Genomic DNA, 20,041 nt, shown 5'->3' with positions numbered 1-20,041 from the left:
CTTAATTCCCACCCTCGCTATGGGTGGAAAATTGTTTGTTCATGTTTTTCAGTATAGACTTGACAATTTGGAATGATTTGGACATACGCTTCTTCTTCTTCACTTCAAAGTGCACCGCTGAAGCAGCTAGCTGAAGTCTCTTATTTTGAAGGACTGAAGTGGGGGAAGGGAGGGGGGGGGGGCGTTCGGTGAAAATAGGCGGCCCCTTCTTGACGGCTCCCTGTGCGATCGGACTTTGGCGAACTATAAGACCGGCACTGAGCTAGTGTTGCACCAAGCCGGCAAGAACGGAGGGCTCATCGTCTTGCCTTCGGGTGCCTACGTCGAAAGGATCTACAGGGTTTATAACAACTGTGCCCGTCTTGTCTGTCTTCACAATACCGTCCTTTACTCGCTGTTTTCCATCTTGAAATAAAACAGTCATTTTGCTCTCTTACTTCCGCATGGTTTTCGAACGCGTGAACCACGAGCTTAAAAGACGTATAGACGAATGCAGGGCGCTGGGTTCTTTGCAACAGAGGAGCTTGTAATGCCCCTTGGGATGATGTCACAACAAACCAGTAACTACCACTTAGCCTGACTCAAGGCCAAGAAGCGAATGTTCCCGATATTCCGTTGAGTATGCTGCAGGAATTTGAATTGCCAAATCTCGTCCCACAAGCTACTTGGCGTATATACATGCTTGTACAGCTATGAAAGCAGTACATATGTAAAATGGTTTCTCATTTTTAAACTTCATCATCATCAGCAGCAGCAGCAATAGCCTATTTAAGTCCTCCGCAGGACGAAGGCCTCTCCACTGACCTCCGCCTGCTGGTGTCCTGCGCTACCCGCGTCCATTATTAGCCGCTTCGGTCCTCGAACGAGCTAATGGCCTTCTCCTTCCTCTACACCCATTAAAACTTCTTGATGCTAAAGTGCTCCCTGGCGTCCGTCTCAGTGTTGGAAACATTCCGGCCAGGTCCTACTAGCCATCTACTGATATTAATTGCGCAGCTATTCGCCGCAATGTGAAAAGGCCTTGAGCTCGAAATGGCACGGTAGAATCAACGCGCCATGCTCCTGGCCAGTCTTCTGGCAGGAGACCCGAAGAAGGGGGCGGGACTCGCTCTTTTTATTGGCCGTTCAGGGCTTGCGCGCGAGTACGAGGAAGGCCTTGGTGTAGTCGCTGACCGAGTGGTAGTACTCTCGGTCCACGATGGTCCACTCGAGGTCCAGGAAGCCCGCGTCGTGCAGCACCTTCTCGACGCTCTCCTTGGACAGGGTGACGCAGTTGAATTTGCCGGCGCGCATGTCCCAGTACGTCATGCCCAGCACGCCGTTCATCAGGAGGTGGCCCCGGCGCCGCAGGAGGCCGTGCACCCTGCGCATGCGCAATGCATGCCCTTCTATCCCTTCTTCACACTCTTTTAAGCGCTATCTTCACACCGACTGGAAAATGAGCGGGTCATTTCTCGTCCCTTTTAGCGAGACGACTACGCAATGCCGAAGCAACAACTAAGAGTGTTGGAGATTAACTTATTACAGAGCGTCATGGCTGCCAAAAAAATGCCCCTGTGTACGAGCGTCAACTTTACCGATATTTCAGCCAACAAGTGAACACCACAAACCTTACTAGTGAATTCCTGGAGGTTTCATGCGTAACGTAGATTTGAGACCGTTAAGAGGAACAAGATGCCACATCACGCGTCCTACGGAATTGTTAATGAGCAGCATCAGAGCACGAGGATCCTGCTACTTTGGTTGGTTCTACTTTAGTTGTATTCTTCTGGTTATATTAAGTATGGTACTCACGAGGAGCAGCATTTCTAGGGAGTCCGATAATCGTCCGGTTCCTCATCTTGCATCTCATCATCCTCAGCTTGCTTTAGGGAAGGGTCACATTAGAGTTCATAGTTCTTCGTGATGGCATCAGTAATGATTCCCATGCCCCCACCCTATGCAAATCAACGCTGCTTTCGTCCCAAATTCACGGAGCAAGAACAAGACGGAAGGGGAAACTTCGCTTCCTAGGGCGGCCAGATGACGTCACAAGCAGTTGGCATAAGTTAAGCAAGCGCCATCTGTTGCCGGATGCCGCGATCGGCAATCCTTTGCGCAGCCAGAAGTGGATGTGGCTGGTATCATTCCCTCCGTCCAGTGCCGCTATCATCTGATTCGCCGTCGCTACTTGTGCGCCAGAGGTAGTAGTCTACACTCATTTTGCAACGTCCCCAACTGTCTACACTATTAGTTCATTGCCGTAAATCTGGGTAATGGCTTCCAGCCCTATGAAGCCAATTCTATACAGAGGCAACAATAGCATGTTATTTTTTAAGGGCGAAGCTCCTTAGGGGCTGGGGCTGTTGGCGTCTCCTGTCGTCTTCGTCATCATCGTTGTCTCATGTAGTCACGGTACTAAAAAATCGGGAAACTCATTTACGCCTCACGCTAGAACGTAACGGGCACTAAAAAACACCGGGACACTCGTTTACGCCTCGCGCTAGAGAGCTTCGTTCTTCAACAAGAGACTCTTACAGCAAAGCTGTATAACCTCTACCCTCCAAATGTTTTATCTCCGTTGGCAAAACCGCCAAGGCGCCAAGAATACACTTATATACTGCATGCTTCGCCCCTCTCGAGGATTCACGTTAGTAGAGATGGCTCGGGATTTTAGTTCGGTAGGAGATAGGCATACCAAATCTGGAAACCTGGCCGAGCTTTCAGAGTAACCGCTGCTGACAAGTTGCCGTATTTACTTTTCTCTTGCGCGTGTTCGTGCTGCCACGTTAGCTTTCGCGAATGCGGGATGCATGAACGAGCAGAGGATGATTGGAGAACCGAGGCCGACCTTTTGATGATGCCGGCGTAGGTGTCCAGGTCCTGGATGACGGCCTCCAGGAGCATGGAGGTGACCACCACGTCGTAGGTGCCCTCACGGTCGTGCTTCTCGGGCAGGAACTTGCCGCGCTCGCGGTTGAACAGGTCCACCGACACCACGTCGTCCACGCGGCCCCGAAGCTGCTCCTTCAGCTGCAAGGGCCTGCGCCGTGCAGGGAACGAAAGCGACAGGCTCCATGCGATGCACACTCATGTATAGGAAGGCGTCACTTTTAAAGCGAGGTCTCCCGGGAGCCACGGGTCTGGCGCGGGACATTTCCAGAGAACTTGTCATGCACTCTTTGGCATCCTATAAGAAACTGCTTGCAGGCTGTAGTACCCGGGGTTTCGGTTTCGGTTTCGATGTCGGTGGTTCTACCACCACGGAGCTAACCCAAGGGTATATACGTATGTGACGTTAGACTGAATAAATCATAGCTTTATAATAATATATATTAGTGTGAAACTCAATCGAAAAAAATGACTCCGGCTTCGCCCCCTGGTGGTACAACCACCGAAAGCGAAACCGAAACCCGGGTATTACACAGGCTGAGCAGTTTCCAAAATCGCTTTTAGGTGTCATCATTCGGTCTGTAATGTCTGTTAACCCTTCCCCCGTTGTCAGACAGCGTCGCTCTCACGTCTTTCCGGCCATCTGGGCGACCGCGGCGAGCGTGGCGTTGAGGTTGAGCGAGTTGTCCCTGTCGTCGCGCAGCCATGTCTGCAGGAGGGCGCGCGTCTGGTCCAGGAAGTGCGCCATGACGAGGCGCTCGAGCCGGGCGCTCAGCAGCAGGGGGAACTGCACCATGGGCCCGCAGCCGAGGTCCAGGCCCACGCGGCCGCCCACGGTGCCGCGGCGCAGCCAGCTGTGCGCCTCCTCGGCCAGCAGGCGCAGCTCGGGCACGTGCGACGGGTACACCGAGCCGCTCAGCACGCCCGGGTCCAGGAACTCGCGCAGGCGGTCGATGGGGATCAGCCGCTCCTCCTCGTCTTCCTCCTCGTCCTTGTTCATGTCCTGCATACGCACGCCCCCCACCGTCGGGCTTACGCGCTGCAACCCGCTTAGCCAGCATGACTTGCTGAACGACTGAACACGCCTTTATCTTGACATCCGCACGGCGGCCTTTGAAGTTTGGTCACTCGTACAAGAAGTGGCTTCGTAGAGATTGTACAAGCACTGTTTCTCTTTATGTCGGATGCGTTTGCCTGCGCAGGTGGGGTTATTCTCACAATTTAAAGCAGCGGCTGTCTGCTTTGAACACGAGCTTTGAACATTATCTAGGAGCCGCCAATAGGAAGTGAGCTATGGAATTCCTCAAGAAAGTGCGATTTTCGAATAAACACTTCGCAGTTTTTCTCAACAACGGCTTCCTCCATGCTCTTGTCTGAATTAATTGATTTTTTAGGCATGAAACAAATGCATTTCTAAACAATTTGCAAGATGGCATCTACGCTTGTATGACTCAAGATGTGGGCGCGAGAGCTGCTCTTCGATACTTGTGCTACCTTGCAGCACTTGTCAGCGTACGGTGACGTGCTTTTCGAGTAATGTTTCTACATGCTGGGGTGCGCCGTGGAGAGCGTCCTGACTCCCTGCAGAGCCGTCTATGCAACTTTTACAGAAGCATCTAATTCACTAGTGACTGCTGCGCCACAGGATGAGTTATCTACACGATTCTGAACCTCGGCTCGAGGAACTCGGCCATGCCGTTGGCCTTCACTGCGCAGGAGCGACTCGTACTGAAATTACGTGTCCTCACTAGCTTTTACACTGTACTGTCGTGCTTACGCCCTGTTCGGCGTTTCTTGATACCTTTTTGGTCATACTTCGAACGCCGTGTTCGGAGTGGCTTCATAGAGTGGTGGTTAGGTCACTAGACTGTCATCGCGCGTCCGTGAATTGGTTTACCATCCCTGCCACTGCTTTTTTTTTTAAGCAAAGCTTTCTACGTCTACCAGCCAAGGGTTCCTTCGTGGCGTCCGCGACGAGAAACTCCCGACGCGGCTGAGGAGGAGAGAGGGCGGTTTTCACTCACGGAGCCCAGTGTATATGGCGCGGCGAATGGTTACCCAGGGTTCCCCGCGCGCTCACACCGGTGGGTGCGTCGGCAAGACGGCTTTGTCGTCTGCTTTAGCGAAGGTTCTTCAGGGTCTGTTTTTGGCGCAGCTTCGCGTTCATTGCGCCCTACCTTCACACGGCTTTATAAACTTGTTCGACAGCACCTCCTGGGTAATTCGGACCCGACAGAACAAAGTGTTCTTACGACAAAGATACGTTAAGGATTCGTTTGCAGAACGGGAAAAGAAAATGTAGAGACCACATAGAGACATCTGGCTGCTAGAGAAACGCTACCTTTTTCCGCACTGCTTGCCGCGAATGGGACGCCGTTTCCTAAATTGGTGAATACCAATAAGGTTGTGCTTCAAGAGGTATAACAAAAAAATGCGGTTGTTCCCTCTTCCATAGGAACCGGTAAAACACGAAAGTAAAATATGCCTTCACAGGAGCAGATGAATGTTTATTGTGCATCGATATGAACTTGCACGTCGCTATTTATATTTCATCGGTATGGCACCGTTAGACGCATCAACGTTAGACACTGTATTGCACGCGTTGGAGCATTGCGTAAATCCGACTTAAACCACAGGCGCTCACAAACCGTCAGTGCGAACGAAGCCAAACAGGTTGCCAGCGAATCGTTTGGTGAACACACGGTCCGCTGCAGCGAAAGAAGCGCGGACTGTGTCAAGAGCGCGACATCCGTAAGTCGGCTTCTCCGCAGCTTCCGCTGCGCGTCCCCCGCACACGTAAGCGCAGCCAACGAGGCGCCAACTGTCGGCGCTCGATAGCGTCATGATGCACTACTTGCTTCGCCTCTCCTAGATGGCGGCACCATTTGAAAGGAAAGCTATAAGGCGCGTTTGTCGTCCTATTCGCGCGTCTGTTCATAGCGCAGTCGGGAGTGCGTTTCACCCCTCCCGTTGCTGCGAAAGAGTTCGTGGCTCTAATCCCGGCGCCGCCGTGTGAATCGAAGTTGCTCTGGCGATGTCATTTCCGTGACGGAGATGACGTCAGTTAGATCTGTGTACCCCGGCATAAAGCACTTTCGTGTTAAAAACGAAAGGAGCAACTGGTTCTAATAAATAGCGATTATGACATACCCAGCTTTATCGCTCAAAATTACGACCTCTCGGGAACCTAGCAAAACCACTTTAAGAAAATGATATTTGGCATAAAGCTAGAAGCCAACGTGAAGATTAAAACGCTAAAAGAACATTTCAGGTTTCTGACTATTTTTTGTGTAATTCGCTGTCAAATCTAACTCCCCATGCATTTCTATGGGATAGTTCCCATGGCTCAGGAACTCAGTCACGCAACGTGCGCGACTTGAAACTGTACACAAAGCAAGTATTCACCACAAATATTAGCTGTGCAAAAGAACTTGTCATTTCACTAAAAAATTGCAGAGTAATCACTGTTGAAAGGACTGCCATGAGCGGGAAAGCTGCACATGAAATATCCGTCAGCTTTCTCGCAATTCTCAAACTCATTAAACTAACTAGTTTTAATCGGCATAAATGGGAATCACTAAGGTCACATCCCGAATTGTTTCGGTGTCTGCGCTTGTGTCACGCGGTGGTGTAGCCCCGAGATAGCACATCATGTCTAGGTTCCGCTGTATCACCCTTCGAAAGACGCTCTTCTCTGTTTCCTTTCTCCCGACGCACGGCTGGGCTACAGCGGCGGCGTCCGCCGCTCTAGCCCGGCCGGCCGCGGCCGACGCTGCTGCGTTCGGGACGCCGTTCCCGCGAATTGCAGGTTACGGCTAGCATAATCACTGGTTTCACTCTTTGTAGAGCCACGTGTGTGATTTCAAGTGACGCCGCATGGCCAATTGTTGTAGGTGTCGTTTAAAACTTTGCTTTCCAACCACCTTCACAGCGTTGATTGGAGCCATTTTTTTAACACAAAAGTGCTCTGTTCAGGAATACACGAAGATTTCACTGAAGTCATATCCGTCACGGAAATGACGACAGTAAAATGAAGCAAGCGGGCCTGTAAAGGGCGCACCCCTGCACACAGGGTCTTCTTGCGGGGAAGCAACCTTTATTACTAAAGAGTACGTTATACTGAGGGTGATTCGTTTTCGGGTTTTATATTTTAACACGAAAGTGTTTTATGCCGGGATACACCAAGATTTCAGTGACGAAATATTCGTAATAGAAATGACGCTAGTACACCTTTGCCGGCGCGACCCGGCAGTAGAATGTCGATCGCCAAGCATACCCACAAGACAGCCGGTTACCCGCAAATCATGCTCAGGTGCAGATTTCGCTGCACATTTCACTTTCGTGTTTTATCTATTCCTGTGGCAGAGGAATCAACGACACTGTTTTTCGTTTTTAATTTTCGGTGACGTAATATTTGCACTGGCATCACTTCCTGTGGGAGAGGCCCTTTGGTATTATGGCGTCTTTCTGGAATGGCTGGTCAGCACGTTGGAGTTACAGAATGCTAGCCTACACGAGTACACGTTCATAACTTGTAGTGTATCACTCCGCCGGAGCGACAGAACCTGAAGCCACCATGTCCGCGTGTTTGAAAGGATATTGCGCTTAATTCGTGACTACTCCTCCTCTGTCTCGCCTAGTTTGTCGTCGCTGCTGTAGTTTACAAAAAGATTAACTACGAAAAATCATGAAAACAACTCGTGTCACGTTCAAAATACTCGCAGTAGCAAGCTCCTCGCGCCGCGCGGAGAAACAGCCGGATGCCGTGATGAATCACAGGAGAGACTTCCGTGGTCGTTCTTGAGTTGTACATGATAATGATAACGCTTTGACGTTAACGAACGACAGACCGTGCATTTGCAAACGGCCGAAGGCAGCCAAAATTTACGAACATCAGGCTTCGCGTGGGTCAATTGATGGCGTCTTTAGACTAAGGTGTGGCGACATCTTTGTCCTACGGTGTTACGAATCGACTGTGTGTGCGTGTGTTGACGCGGTGCGCGGGCTTTGACAGCACACAACGCGCCTAGATGCTTTCCCGCAGAGCACTGATTCTGAGAGGAACAAGACACTTGCAGCGATCATGCGACTTCGAAAATACGGCGCGGCCAGAACCCTCTCGAGCAGCCGTTGATGGCGGCGGCGTCTGACTCATCGCCTCTCCAGCTCTGTAAGAGTGCTTTTGTGTGTGTGTGTTTGATCTGGCATCCGATGGTCCCCTCCTTTCCCTCCCTCTCTCCGGCACAGCATACACCAGCTTATGTGAACGCATCCCGGGAATTGTGGCGAGTGTTTTGTATATTTGTACTTTTCGGGAACACGTTGGAAGGGTCTTTCTTTGTACGAGAATCTAGCAGTTCTTATGGCGGGCTGACAGTCAAACGGGAAGAGCGTTGCTCTTCCCGTTTGACTGTCATGCTTTAAGCACGCAAGGGGGCTGCTCCTGAGTCATCGCTGTCCTCTTCTCGCCATGTATTAAACCAGTCAATTTTTGCTCTGGGCTCTTCATCGTCCGGAACATAGGCAGCTCTTCTGCTCCCGCCCGTTCACCACGCTAGCACGTCACTGAACGGAGGTCGGTTCGGGGACGCCTTCGCCAATGTAACACCGGTAAATTAACCATCCGGCATTTTCATTCGCGTTGTATGAAGACGGCTAACAACGTCGCTACAAATTGGAAATACCAGAACGGCGTTTTAGATTCGGCTCCACTTTAATTTCGGCTTCTCTTGCTGCGTTGCGATGCGCAAATATTGGCGTAATGACAACCATTTCTCCGTTATATGTTCGTACACCCGTGGAGCCATATAAGCCGTGGGTGTGCACCCCAAATGCCATAAAAAATTAAAGCCGTTCCACTCAACGTGAAAGCTGACGGAAGTGCAGAGAAAGGGATTCACCTTTATGGGCTGTTGCGCCGTTATCCGCTCACTGCTACCACCCAGCGCAATTCAAATTTCCCGCCTCCGTAGTGCTCGCGCGCCCCCTGCTTGAAACAGCGCCAGCGGGAGTTCTGTTATTTTTGCGCTTGCATTTCCTCCTGCACGCGCCGGCGTTGCACTACCACTTTTTAGTCCAACGAGCGTTCCGAACGAAATGAACGCGGGTGCTGCCGGTTAATTACATATATTTTGCGTCAAATGTACCTGCAGTTTTTTTTTTTTTTTTTTTTTTTTTGCGCTAAACAGCGGAGAGATGACAAGCGCCAGCGCAGGGTTTCACGAGTTTCGAACGGTTATGGCTAAACCGCTTTGTTTTCGAAGCCTCTGCGGGACGACTACGACGGAACGTCGGGCTCTACTTGGGACCGTTATCTCGCGGTACCGCCCGATTCCGGAAGTCGTTTGACATCGACCGTTACAGCGAGCTACCACGAGAAGACGAGCAAAAGTTCCTGCACTTAAAAAAAAGTTGTGTGATTGTATTTGGGTGGGATGAAACGCGTAAAAGCGGTGGGGACGTGTTTCGGTCGGCTCACCTCGCTAGCCGAACGCCGCGTTTCCTCGCTGTTGGAGATGACGATTTTGGAGAAGTAGCTCTCGTACTCTTCCAGGGAGTCGTACGCCTGGGCCTGCAGTGCACAAGACGCGGAACCATTCCTCGTGAGTAAAACTGTCATCGGCAGTAACCGGGCGGTAAGTATGGTACGTGCAAGGCGGCTGAACCTGAGCGAGCCACGGAAACACTACCACCGTTTTCACGAAGTAAGCTTTGCGCCTCCGATTTGAAAATTTCATTAACTGCCACTTAAACTTTTTTTCTACCCAGTGGCATCTTGATAGAGGCAAGAGTTTTGAGTCGAATGCTTTTAGATTTTGATGTTTCCAACAGGCGCGTTGTTAGGTACATAAAATAGGTGCTACAAAAAAGGTGGAGTTGTGGAAGGCGCCAGCGTGAGGCATGGGCCGCGAGCGCTGGATCACGCGCCGGGAAAAGGAAACAGCAGAGCCGAAGGAGCGTAATCCGCTGCCACGCGTGCAGTTCAAGCTTCCTGGATAGATGAAGTTACCGACAGGGGTGAAAAGAAGGCTCCTGGGGATGACTAGCCAGCGAAACAAGCTTCGGAAGGTATACGGACCAGTGAGCTCGTCCAGTGGTGACGGGCGCGGCCGCAAAGTCCAACAGAAATTCAGCAGCGGAACAACTGGAGGTTCACCTAGTCTTCCGTCTTCACACTGTTAGAAGGTTCGAGGCGTATATCCGTAATTTTTTATCGTACGTTCTGCCTGGGTAGCGGAATTTATGCCCAGGATTGGTGGGTGGGTTGTGCTCATCAGATACAGTTGCAATACTTCGCTCTTGATTGCTGCATGTACCATCGGCGAAAACTTTAACTAGCGTTTGGGAGAGGCAACTTTTCATGCGTCAGCGGCGTGTAACGGAAGCCAAGTTGCAAACACGCCCATCGTTTTCTAGGCTTTTCCTTCCTAAGAGCGTCATAAGACTGAAAACGCGCATGCTAGTGAAAGATTTGGCCGACTGTGCAAGCCTGAGATGTGCTCCTTCTAAATATTTCGGGCGTGCGTCCCCTATTTTGTTTTATTGAAGGTACATTTACAACTGTGCTGTATGCAAATACAAGACTACTACCCCAAACCGCATGGTGAATTCCCTCCAGGTATTTCAAAGCTAAGAATAATTCACCCCTGATACTTCAAAGGTCAGCGGCTCGTTTTAACCTTCGACTTAATAACATTTGTCGTTTGAATAAAAGCAGCAAATGAGGCAACAAATAGCACTTTACTTCCATCCCATTCAGCCAATGCCTGCGGAACGGATGGGATGCTTTTTACCTGGGGTCGCGTGTAAGTTTTTTGGTCACACCTGACATAGTTGCTTGTGGAAACTGGGCGGCTCATATATGGTGTACAAAGACACAGTGATGTAGTCAGCTTGGGGTAAATTACCTTTGACAAGCTACGAGGCGATACAAAGGAGGAGGTTAAAAGCTCTGAGAACGAGAACAAAATTTACGACTTCATGTACGCTCAGGTGGAATTTCATGCTCCTATAAACTCCTCGACGTACACAGCATATGCACACAAAATAACCGCTGTAGCATGGTACACATCGCCTTCTACGGTAAAATAATACACGTTTCACTTGCATCGGTGTAAATTGCCTGTAAGAGCAACGGGCAATGCGACACGTCATCCCTTTATTCGTACGTTGGACGCGCTCAGTGGTAACAATATTCGGCTTCGTGGACGTCGCATCACACTTCAGCGAGCTTCCATCTACCGCGACCGCTGTCAGTAGTTTAAGGGGGAGGAAGTGGGGGGGGGGCAGTGATGCATGCACGCATTTTCCGCAGGAGAGTACCGGTAACTGAACTAACCAAATGTTTAAAGATTACTGAATGTGCTCGGCGAGGAAGCGCATCTATCCGCCTGTAACAATTCATGAGTCACTTTCGCCGCACACAAAGAACCTTATCAATGAAATCCGCCAGGGCATTGTATTTTCATCGAGGGGCACTTACAGTGCCTCCGAAAAATATCGTTCGAGCAATGCAGGCGGGGCTCGGTGACTGTTTCATTCGGATACGGGGGGTTTATTGAAGTGTTTACTATAACATCCTTGAGCCTTCATACATCCATAACTGCTTATAATCCCCCTCCCCTTTAAAATGCCTTTGCACTAATGCATTTTGGTTTGGTAGTGAACCGGCTTCAAAGAAATACGGTGTATATTAGGCGCGAAGCCCCTTAGGGGCTCGGGCTATCGGCGTCTCCTGTCATCGTCGTAGTAGTATCTCGTCTCATGTATTCACGATACTAAAACACCGTGACACTCGTTTTCCAACGCCCCGCGCTAGAACGTAACGCGTACTAAAAGAACACACGGGGACACTTTTTCCAAAGTGTCCCGCTAGAACGTAACGCGTACTAAACAAACACACCGGGACACTCGTTTTCCAACGCCTCGAGCTAGAACGCTTCATACTTCAAAGACACGAGACCTTTACAGCAAAGCTATATACCTCTACCCCCGAAGGTTTCATCTCCGTGGGCAAAAACGCCACGAGGCCAAGAATTCACTTATACACTGCATGCTTCCCCCTCCCCAGGTTTCACGTTAGTGGGGATGGAACAGGATTTCTCCTCCTTTCTCTGGGTTAAGACAGGTTTAAAGCCTTGTTTAGTTAGGTAGAAAAAGCAACACACGTCATGTTGATGACACTCTACTTTGTGAGGCGTATCTTTTCGGCTGATTTGAAAGGTTCTCTGTGCAAGCAAAAAAGTGAGTCCTGCGAGGAATTGCTTCCCATCCTTCCGTGCCCCCGAAAGCCCGGTCTGGCGCCAGACCAGCGCCGCCTGTCTCAGGCAGTCAATTGTTATCTATGATGTCACCACTGGTGCGGTGAGCAGCCTCCTCTCCAACCAGCTGGCGAGCTTAGAAACTGCTCACCGCGCAGCCAAAAGAGACTCTCCCGGTGCAGACAGCGCCTGGCAATCAGGCGGATGCATGGCCATGGCCTGTACGCCCCTTCCGTGGGCAAGGCCAACTGCGGCCCGCAAGATCCCACCGACAACGAGTTTGATCCTAGTCCCGTAGACAGGGCTGGGATGCGAGCCCATTCCCTAGCATTCACGATTACGAGAACCGAAGTCCTCGCGATCGTCCTGTTAGTGATAACTGCTGTGAGGTACCCTATATAGTAACCGCGCTTGTAGTTGAGGAGGGCCGGTTTGGAGAAATGGTCTCACAAGGCCTCGGAAGTGCGATTGCTCGTCAGTTGACGAAGCACTGTGGGCTGCGTTAAGATGGCCGCCGCCACGGAACTCCGTGTTGTACGTGGTTACCGAGTAAGATGCCCGCCGCCACGGAAATTCATTAGAGAGTTCTAGCACTCCATATGCTCCGTGTTGTACGTGGTTACCGAGTTGACCGGGACCCGTCTGGGCGCATGCATTCGTCGCGGTGGGGTGGATTAGTTCCGCGGGGCCCTCACCATGCCCGTGTATTCGTCCCGGTGGGGTGCGCCACCTCGCCCTTCCGCGCACGCAGGCGCAGTCAGGTCCCGGTCATCACAGTAACTACGTAAACGACGGAACAGACGGACTGCTAAAACTCTCTACTGTTTCGCTTGACCGTTGATACAAGTGAGATGTCGCCGCGGCATCTTTACATTTCGGAGCTCACTGAACACGACGTTCAGCCTCCCTGTTCCCTCCTCTACCTGTGTACGTGATGTAATGATTGACCACAGGTGCGAACAAATACGGCGAACTCAAGCTTTCCCAAATGGTCACCGCTTGATAACTTTAAGCGTCTAAGCCTAACTTTTTGCTTCATAGAGATACACAGGCTCTTGAAAAAGTATTGAATAGAAGGCCACATGCGGCCTTCGTACATTTGTTTCAGGCTCCTAATATGACGCCCGGAAATGTCTTGGCAGTAGTGCATGTGTGCGTGATAGTGAAGCCGATTTCAAAGAGACCGGCTTATAGCAGAGCGGCGATTGCCACTTGGGAGTTGCGGAAAATTTTTATTTCTTCGACTTTGGGCACACAACACTTATTAGCTCTTTGCGATAAGCAAGTACGCCGGCAATTCGACGTTGGTGCCGGGTCGATAGCGCGCCCGCCAGCCACGGAGGTTCGATCGCCGCAGCTGGTACTAATAATCGTTTCCTGTTCAAGCAACCCCTTACACTTTTCCGGCGATTCGAGGGAAAAACTGGCGGATATTTTCACCAAAGCTTCACGAAGGATAAGCCTAAAACGGGTGCTGAAAAGGCGAAAAAGGCTCGGGAGTGGGAATCGAACTAATGCACGGCAGAGAGCCGAGAGCTACGGGTTCGTGTGCACAATAAGGGAGATGCACCTTTAGAGTTTTACCAGCAAGTTCGTATAATTAGCGCGAGTATTAAAGGAACAGATTATGAGCTCAAGCCAAGTTTTCACGTCACCCGAAATTACAGTGAATAACTTGATGATAAAGCCGTGTACAATTTCGTTAGCGCCGCGCGAGAGAAACAAAAAACCCCTTTGCAACGAGGAAGAGAAGGTGGGGTTTTTTTTCTGTTTTAGGGGCGAAGCACCTTAGGGGCTCGGTCTGTCGGCGTCTCCTGTCGTCTAATGTACTCACGGTACTAAAAAACCGGCACCCTCGTTTTCCAACGCCTCACGCTGGAACGCACGCTGCGGCGTGTGACACGAAGACAACTTACGGCCAGTCTGTCTCTCATTTAATTGCTTAAATCCGGTTTAACGCAAGAGAGGGCGCCACCGCCTCAGCAAGCGCACGATTTCTCCTCCCACCGGCGCTTCTCCGGTGCCCAATAGGCGCGCGCCTTGTGGCAAGAAGAGACTTACAATCTTAAATACACGTACACCTGTATACTTCGCCCCTCCCCAGGTTTAACGTTAGTGGAGACGGCCCGGTATTTTTTCTCGTTATTAACGAAAAATTAGTAGGCGAACCCTCAATCCTTCCCCTCCCCCCGAGTTAGAGATATATGCTCACGTGAGAGCTGTTGTGCGAGTCCTCGTAGTCCGGGATGCCCTCCTTGGAGGCGCCGTTCGAGATGTGCGCATCGGGACTCTTCGCAGCCAGCCGCCCCTCGGACTCGTGCGGACGGGACACGGGCGGCGGCGGGGGCGAAGCCTGCAGGTGGACCACGTTCGGCCAATATCGCAAAACAATCACAAAACCATAGAGAGAGTTCAGTTCTAAGTTAAAGTTCGTCTTTTTTACGTCTCTCCCGCCCTGTGTAGAAGAACGACGGGAGTCGGCCGATACGCGTACGCAAGGACATAAATGTACAACACACACGCTGGCACTGACAAAAGTTTAATGAAGCATATGATTTGAAGGAAAAATAACCGCATGCGCCATACAATAAAAAATGGCATTGTATTGAACATTTCAATAGGATTATACTGTATCTAACTGCAGTGTGTGTGTTGTGCATCTCACTCCTTGTGCACGTGTCTTCCAAAGCGAGGTTTCATCGTTCTGTCACGACCATGTAGCAACAGGCGCAGCACCAAACTCTTCGCGCCCCTCGTCTTGCATTTCGTTCTCGGCGAACACAGCAAGTGTGCGGGTGTTTTGCCGGTTTTTCACCTTGGTAAGCCTGATGCACCCAGAACCTTAAACGCCATTCCGAACACTTCTCTGTTCACAAATGGCCTGCTAGTCAGTCTGACGTACCAGACAGTTTCGTTTCGAAGTGTTCTCATAAAAGTTGTTCCAGCAGCCCCTGGACTAAAACTTCAAATATCTGTATTGCTACTGATCAAAATTAGTGGATCTTTCAGAATTGAAACTAAACTCGACCTCACTGTGGTCTATTATCTAGTAATGCGTCGTGAGAACGTCAGCTTACAACGTACTTTCTACCCTTACTCTCCAAAATAAAATAGCCCAGTTCCTTCCACACCGCCTTCACCAGAGTAACGGCATGGTTTCCAATCTCCACATTAGTGTGCTCTTGCACCATAAATGGCGACGTAAACGCCCAAATCTTCGGAAGACCGTAGCAACCAGTGACCTGCAGCCAGGCAGGCGCAGGTCACCGGCTGTTTCAGATTACGTAGCGACGTATTTACTCATGCTCCTTGTACAGCTCAAATCCACCGTCTCATCCACAAGACCCAATCATCCCGGTTGTCAAAGCGCTCCCAAAAGCAGGGATAAATGAAGAAAGACGACACGACGCCGCTTTATGCATGAGCGCGTTGACCACCATGCAGGCTTCCGTTCTGCCGAAAGACCCTGATTGATTGAAGGGTTTAACGCGCCGACGCAACGCAGGCGATGAGGCGCGCCGTAGTGGAGGGCTCCGGATTAATTTTGACCACCTGGGGATCTTTAACGTGCGCCGTAATCTCGTACACACGGGCGTTTTTGCTTTTCGCCTCCATTAAAAGCGGCCGCCGCGGCCGGGAATCGAACCCGCGACCTCGTGCTCAGCAGCCCAACGCCTTAGCCACTGCCACCGCGGCGGGTGTGCAGGAAGACCCAAATCAGGCTCGTCAGTTACACAAGTCTTACGTCAGTGCTTATTAAACAGCGGTAATACCTTTTTAGCCTTAGCATCTCACGTGTACCCGTCTATAGCCTGAAACGTTCATTGACTCGTGAGTTCTAAAGGCTTAGCTTACTGTATGCCAAGGCGGGTCTCTATCCCAAGGCGGGCGCGAATATAGTAAAGCTTTCTGGTGTAAACGATTGACCAATAAAACAACCGTGACAGTAATACTTTTTACTGTGTTACTTTTGGATAAAGTTGGCGAGTCCGGCAAAAGTAAAAAGGCAAAGGAGCCGGCATGGGCCATCAGTACAAACCATTTTGACGAGCCGGCCTAGCGACTGGAATTTAGGTGGCCTTGTCTTCTTAGCCCTGCAAAGGGAGGAAAGAACCACATAGTAAACACCCCGCCATTTTAAAAGCGCATTCCAGGGATGCATTCCGAAATCCTGCTTCGGCGGTGACGAGGTCTGAGTGGGCGCGTTAAAAACCGACTCTTCAGCAGTATCGAGCGTGCACGTCAGCAAGCCCTCGCAAGGCATTGCTGTCCTAGACTACTCGGCATCACTGTTTCAAAACCTGTTTCTTTAAAAGTTAGACATATAATTTATCACGTACCTGAACAGGCAAACAGGCCTAAATTATGCTCCTCTTTAACAAACTAGTCCAACCTAACTGAACCCGACAAAAAGCAAGTCCTGTACGTCGATCGCATCAGAATCGAAACGGAAAAACTGAAAGCCGGAACGTAGGATAGCAAATGCCCAAGAAAGAGACTTAAATTCGGGAAACTGCCACAAAAAGCCCGCGTTGGCGGCATCAAAATTATAGAAAAGGCCCCCAAACAAACTCGACTGAGAAGCGTTTCATAGCGGTTCGTGATTCGCCGCAAGGAAGAAAACGGCCGAATAATTTATCCAGCAAACCAGTCGCGGTTTCATTGGGTCAGACACATTCACGAAACGAAAAGCCCAGGACACCTAAGCACTTATTATGAATTGTGAACGCGAAAGCATGAGTGTCCAGTTAAACACCTGAGCTTACGCCTAGCATTCTTGAATGACTTTGTGTAAGCTTGCCGTTTGAGAAGCTCTGCTTTGCCACCCCAACGCTTTCGAGTGGCTTAATTCGATCTGTCTCGTACGCGTTGCGCCGCTGGTTGTTCCTGTCGCCGTGTATGGACGAGTTCACGACGATGGTGAATTTCGCTACTTGTCTGCTCGCTCCTAATTGGCTGCGTTATTCTGCTCCATTTTATCTATTCGCTGTGTACTGCCGTGTAAGGCCACCTCTCGCTACTGCCGAGTTTAGGCTCGCACTGCAGAGATGGCGAGCCGAAAAGGCATGCCTTTTTGGCGCGCCATCTCTTTACCCACTTGATTTCTGTTCGCGGACATTTCTGCGGTCGGGCGCCCCCCTTTCTCCGCTGAGAACGCATGCGGGGCACTCACAGACGCGCTAGAGATAAACAGCTTCGTAGTAAAAAATAGATTACGGTATCTGTAGCTCAAGCCCAAGCACTCGTGGCTCCCAATTAGGTGTCACTACGATGCCATGAACGCCCAACGACAATCTAGGTTTTCACAGTGAACTAGTGTGTATAGTTGTTAGTAGTGTAGTTAAGTGCGGTTAAGCTGTTCACTGTAGTTGTCACTTTACTTGCCGTAGCTTATGCAACGTGAAGGCTGAAGCATGCAGGAATGCTTGGGTGGCATGTTTACCGGCCACAAGCGACTAGAATGAATTGGGTCGGGTAGTTCGGTGACAAATTCACACTGAGAAACGTGCACCGGTAATGACACATCCCATATGATTCACCGTGTTTGCGAACGAACTAAATTCGCAATCTGCGCACCGGACTCAACGCTAGCAACAACTATTTTCTTGTTTAACTCTAAGGTTTAGTCATGATTCGCATTACAAAAATAATCAACATCATGATTACACCTTTAGTTAGTTTTTTTAGCGAAAAAGGGTCTCTTGATGCACTGTTGCCGACGAAATTCAGAAGTTCAAGGCGATTCTCGAAAGGTATTTGCGCAATGCCTGACCAGGAGGCCCTCCCTGTGAGATCAGCAACGCGCGGGAGAAATTCCAGAGCGGGAAACCGTAGCGCGTTGAGTGTTTAAAACAGCAACTTCCTACATTTTCGAGGCACGCGAGGGGCGTTTGGCGGCATTACAGGGTAAACACGTCGTGCAAGTATTTTGAACGAAACGTGCGTGGTCACTTGTGCCTATTCAAAGTCTTCTGCGTATAGAGTCAACCAAAAAAAAAAAAAAAAACCGGCGTGTTACTTCTACGGCTATTTGTGAAATTAAGGTGTTCGCGGCCTATATTAAACGGTTCTCCTATCTTCCGATACTGACCTCGTCAGCGCTGGTGTCCCGCTATCTTGCCTAGAATATCATGCATCTCGTTTTGAGCACCAACAAAGCGCGATCCCATAGCGTTCCCAATGTACTGCCCAGAAGATTAGGCTGTGTTTTGTATTCCCGCTGGCAACGCCACTTTGCAAAAAAAAAAGCGTGTTATTACAAATGCCGTATGAAAGCGAAACAATGCCGCTCTGGTGAAACGTGAACGGAAGTTAACACAAAGATTATCTCTTGTGCTCGTCACTATTTGTTGCAGGAAAGCGGGACTATACTGACACACGGCATTCGCGGAACGCTATGAGCAAGTATTGAACCACTCCCACCGCTGTCACTAATTTTGCGATTAATTAAATAAGGCTAAGTGCAGATTGCTGAACTTTTTGTGAATTTTCTACGACCAACTGGCAGCTCACGCGAAGCTTTCTTTCTGGCGCGAGTGGATAAAAACTCTGCTTTAAGGAAGTATTACGCAAATCTGCCAGAAAATTCCTAATGAAAGTTCAAAGAACATTTATTATGTCCGGTTCGTCTACGACCTACAATTGAAGTCAGGTAAGCTAGATGCATAGAGAAGCTGTTACTTTTGCAAGGTTCCGGGTTCGTTTTTACTCGCCCACGCGGTTTCGACGTAACCCCGTGTTCGTGGTTCACATGCATGTCCAGCGAAACGGACACTCGGCGAGAAGCATTCACCGACATCGGAAGGACGGAAACGTCGTGTGCTCTATAAGTAAGGCCTGGAAGTATTTTGCGTAGGCCACTGGTGGACTTCAAAGAGGGAAAAAATGAAGGTGCGTTTCTCTATGCTGGCATTCATGAGGCTTGGCGCAGGTTTTATCTTTTCGTGGGACGCGGAACAGTTCCCTGCGCAAACTATGCAGTCAACGACTACGCGAAGATGAAGAGATGCGGCTACCGCTTCCCGGACGTGCACGGCGCAGCCGATGTTCGATGCCGCACAATACGCCCACCTCTCGAGAAAGGCCCGCGCCGCAGGTCGCCGCCTTCTAGCCCTTCACGCGCACAGGAGCCCCCGGTACACGCCTCTAGTCAGGAAGCGAGTCGTGCGGTACAGCCATCAGCGGCAGGAGCGCGTGAAAGCAGCAGACTCACGGTTGACGGCGGTGCTAGGCCAAGCGTAGCGGCGGCGTTCCCCACACCTCGAGCTCCGTAGCGACCACGCGCCGCTGCTTCCCCGCCCACTCCAGTGGCGGCGCTGCTGAGCTGAGACGGGTAATTGGGGTAATTGCTCAGTGATGGGGCATTGGCCACCGCCACGATTTGAAAGAGAGAGAGAGAGAGAGAGTTGCTTTATTAGAAGAGAAACGAAAGTTGACTCAGCCGATAACTGCCTCTCGGGTTGAGGGCGGGGATAGAAAGGAAAGAGGGTGGACAGAAAAAGGTAAAAAAGGAGAATAAGACAACGGTTCCCAAGCCGCGCAGCATGGACAGTACTAACGGCATCATAGCCGGTCCGACAGTCCCGTGTCTTTTAAAAAGTCCAGCAGGGCTCGGAACGCTTTTTAGCGATTTGATTTATAACAATCCGGGAACAACAGGTTCGATGAGGTGCATGAAGGCAGTCCCAGTCTCGCATACGACGCTCTCAGCGCTGATCGAGCCTGCGAATGTTGTGGACACTCGCACAGTGCATGCGCGAGTGTCTCTATTGCAGGACAGTGTGGGCAGGCGGGTGAACTGGAGATGCCAAGCCTGTGACTTCTTTCCGCGCAGCGGTGACAGCCGATTCGCAGACGAAGAAGGAGAGCACGGTCAGCTCGGGTCAGTCCCCTCGAAGGAAGCGCGTGCG

General features: G+C 50.5%; 1 protein-coding gene across 3 annotated transcripts; it reads right to left on the bottom strand.

Annotated features, from left to right (window-relative positions):
• Nucleotides 1–1,118: 1,118 nt before the first annotated feature.
• LOC144167202 (indolethylamine N-methyltransferase-like) lies at nucleotides 1,119–19,456 on the bottom strand. Of its 3 annotated transcripts, none has more exons than XM_077696548.1 (7): nucleotides 19,345–19,456; nucleotides 16,171–16,225; nucleotides 14,344–14,484; nucleotides 9,350–9,442; nucleotides 3,501–3,874; nucleotides 2,831–3,022; nucleotides 1,119–1,363 (listed from the first exon to the last, which is right to left on the bottom strand). In XM_077696548.1, exons 2-7 carry the CDS (start codon nucleotides 16,171–16,173, stop codon nucleotides 1,126–1,128), a joined length of 1,041 nt encoding a protein of 346 aa, XP_077552674.1. In that variant the 5' UTR covers nucleotides 16,174–16,225; nucleotides 19,345–19,456; the 3' UTR covers nucleotides 1,119–1,125. The 3 variants fall into 3 exon arrangements, with proteins under 3 accessions (XP_077552674.1, XP_077552675.1, XP_077552677.1); XM_077696549.1 differs by lacking the exon at nucleotides 19,345–19,456 and adding an exon at nucleotides 19,203–19,336; XM_077696551.1 differs by lacking the exon at nucleotides 9,350–9,442.
• Between the last annotated feature and the right edge of the window lie 585 nt (nucleotides 19,457–20,041).

The sequence above is a fragment of the Haemaphysalis longicornis genome, unplaced genomic scaffold (genome assembly GCF_048455015.1).
Source record: "Haemaphysalis longicornis isolate Haplotype H1 unplaced genomic scaffold, Haemaphysalis longicornis Haplotype H1 scaffold_2, whole genome shotgun sequence".
Lineage (NCBI taxonomy): Eukaryota > Metazoa > Arthropoda > Arachnida > Ixodida > Ixodidae > Haemaphysalis > Haemaphysalis longicornis.
The sequence above is the reverse complement of the archived record's forward strand: the minus strand, read 5'-3'. Positions and strand labels throughout refer to the sequence as shown.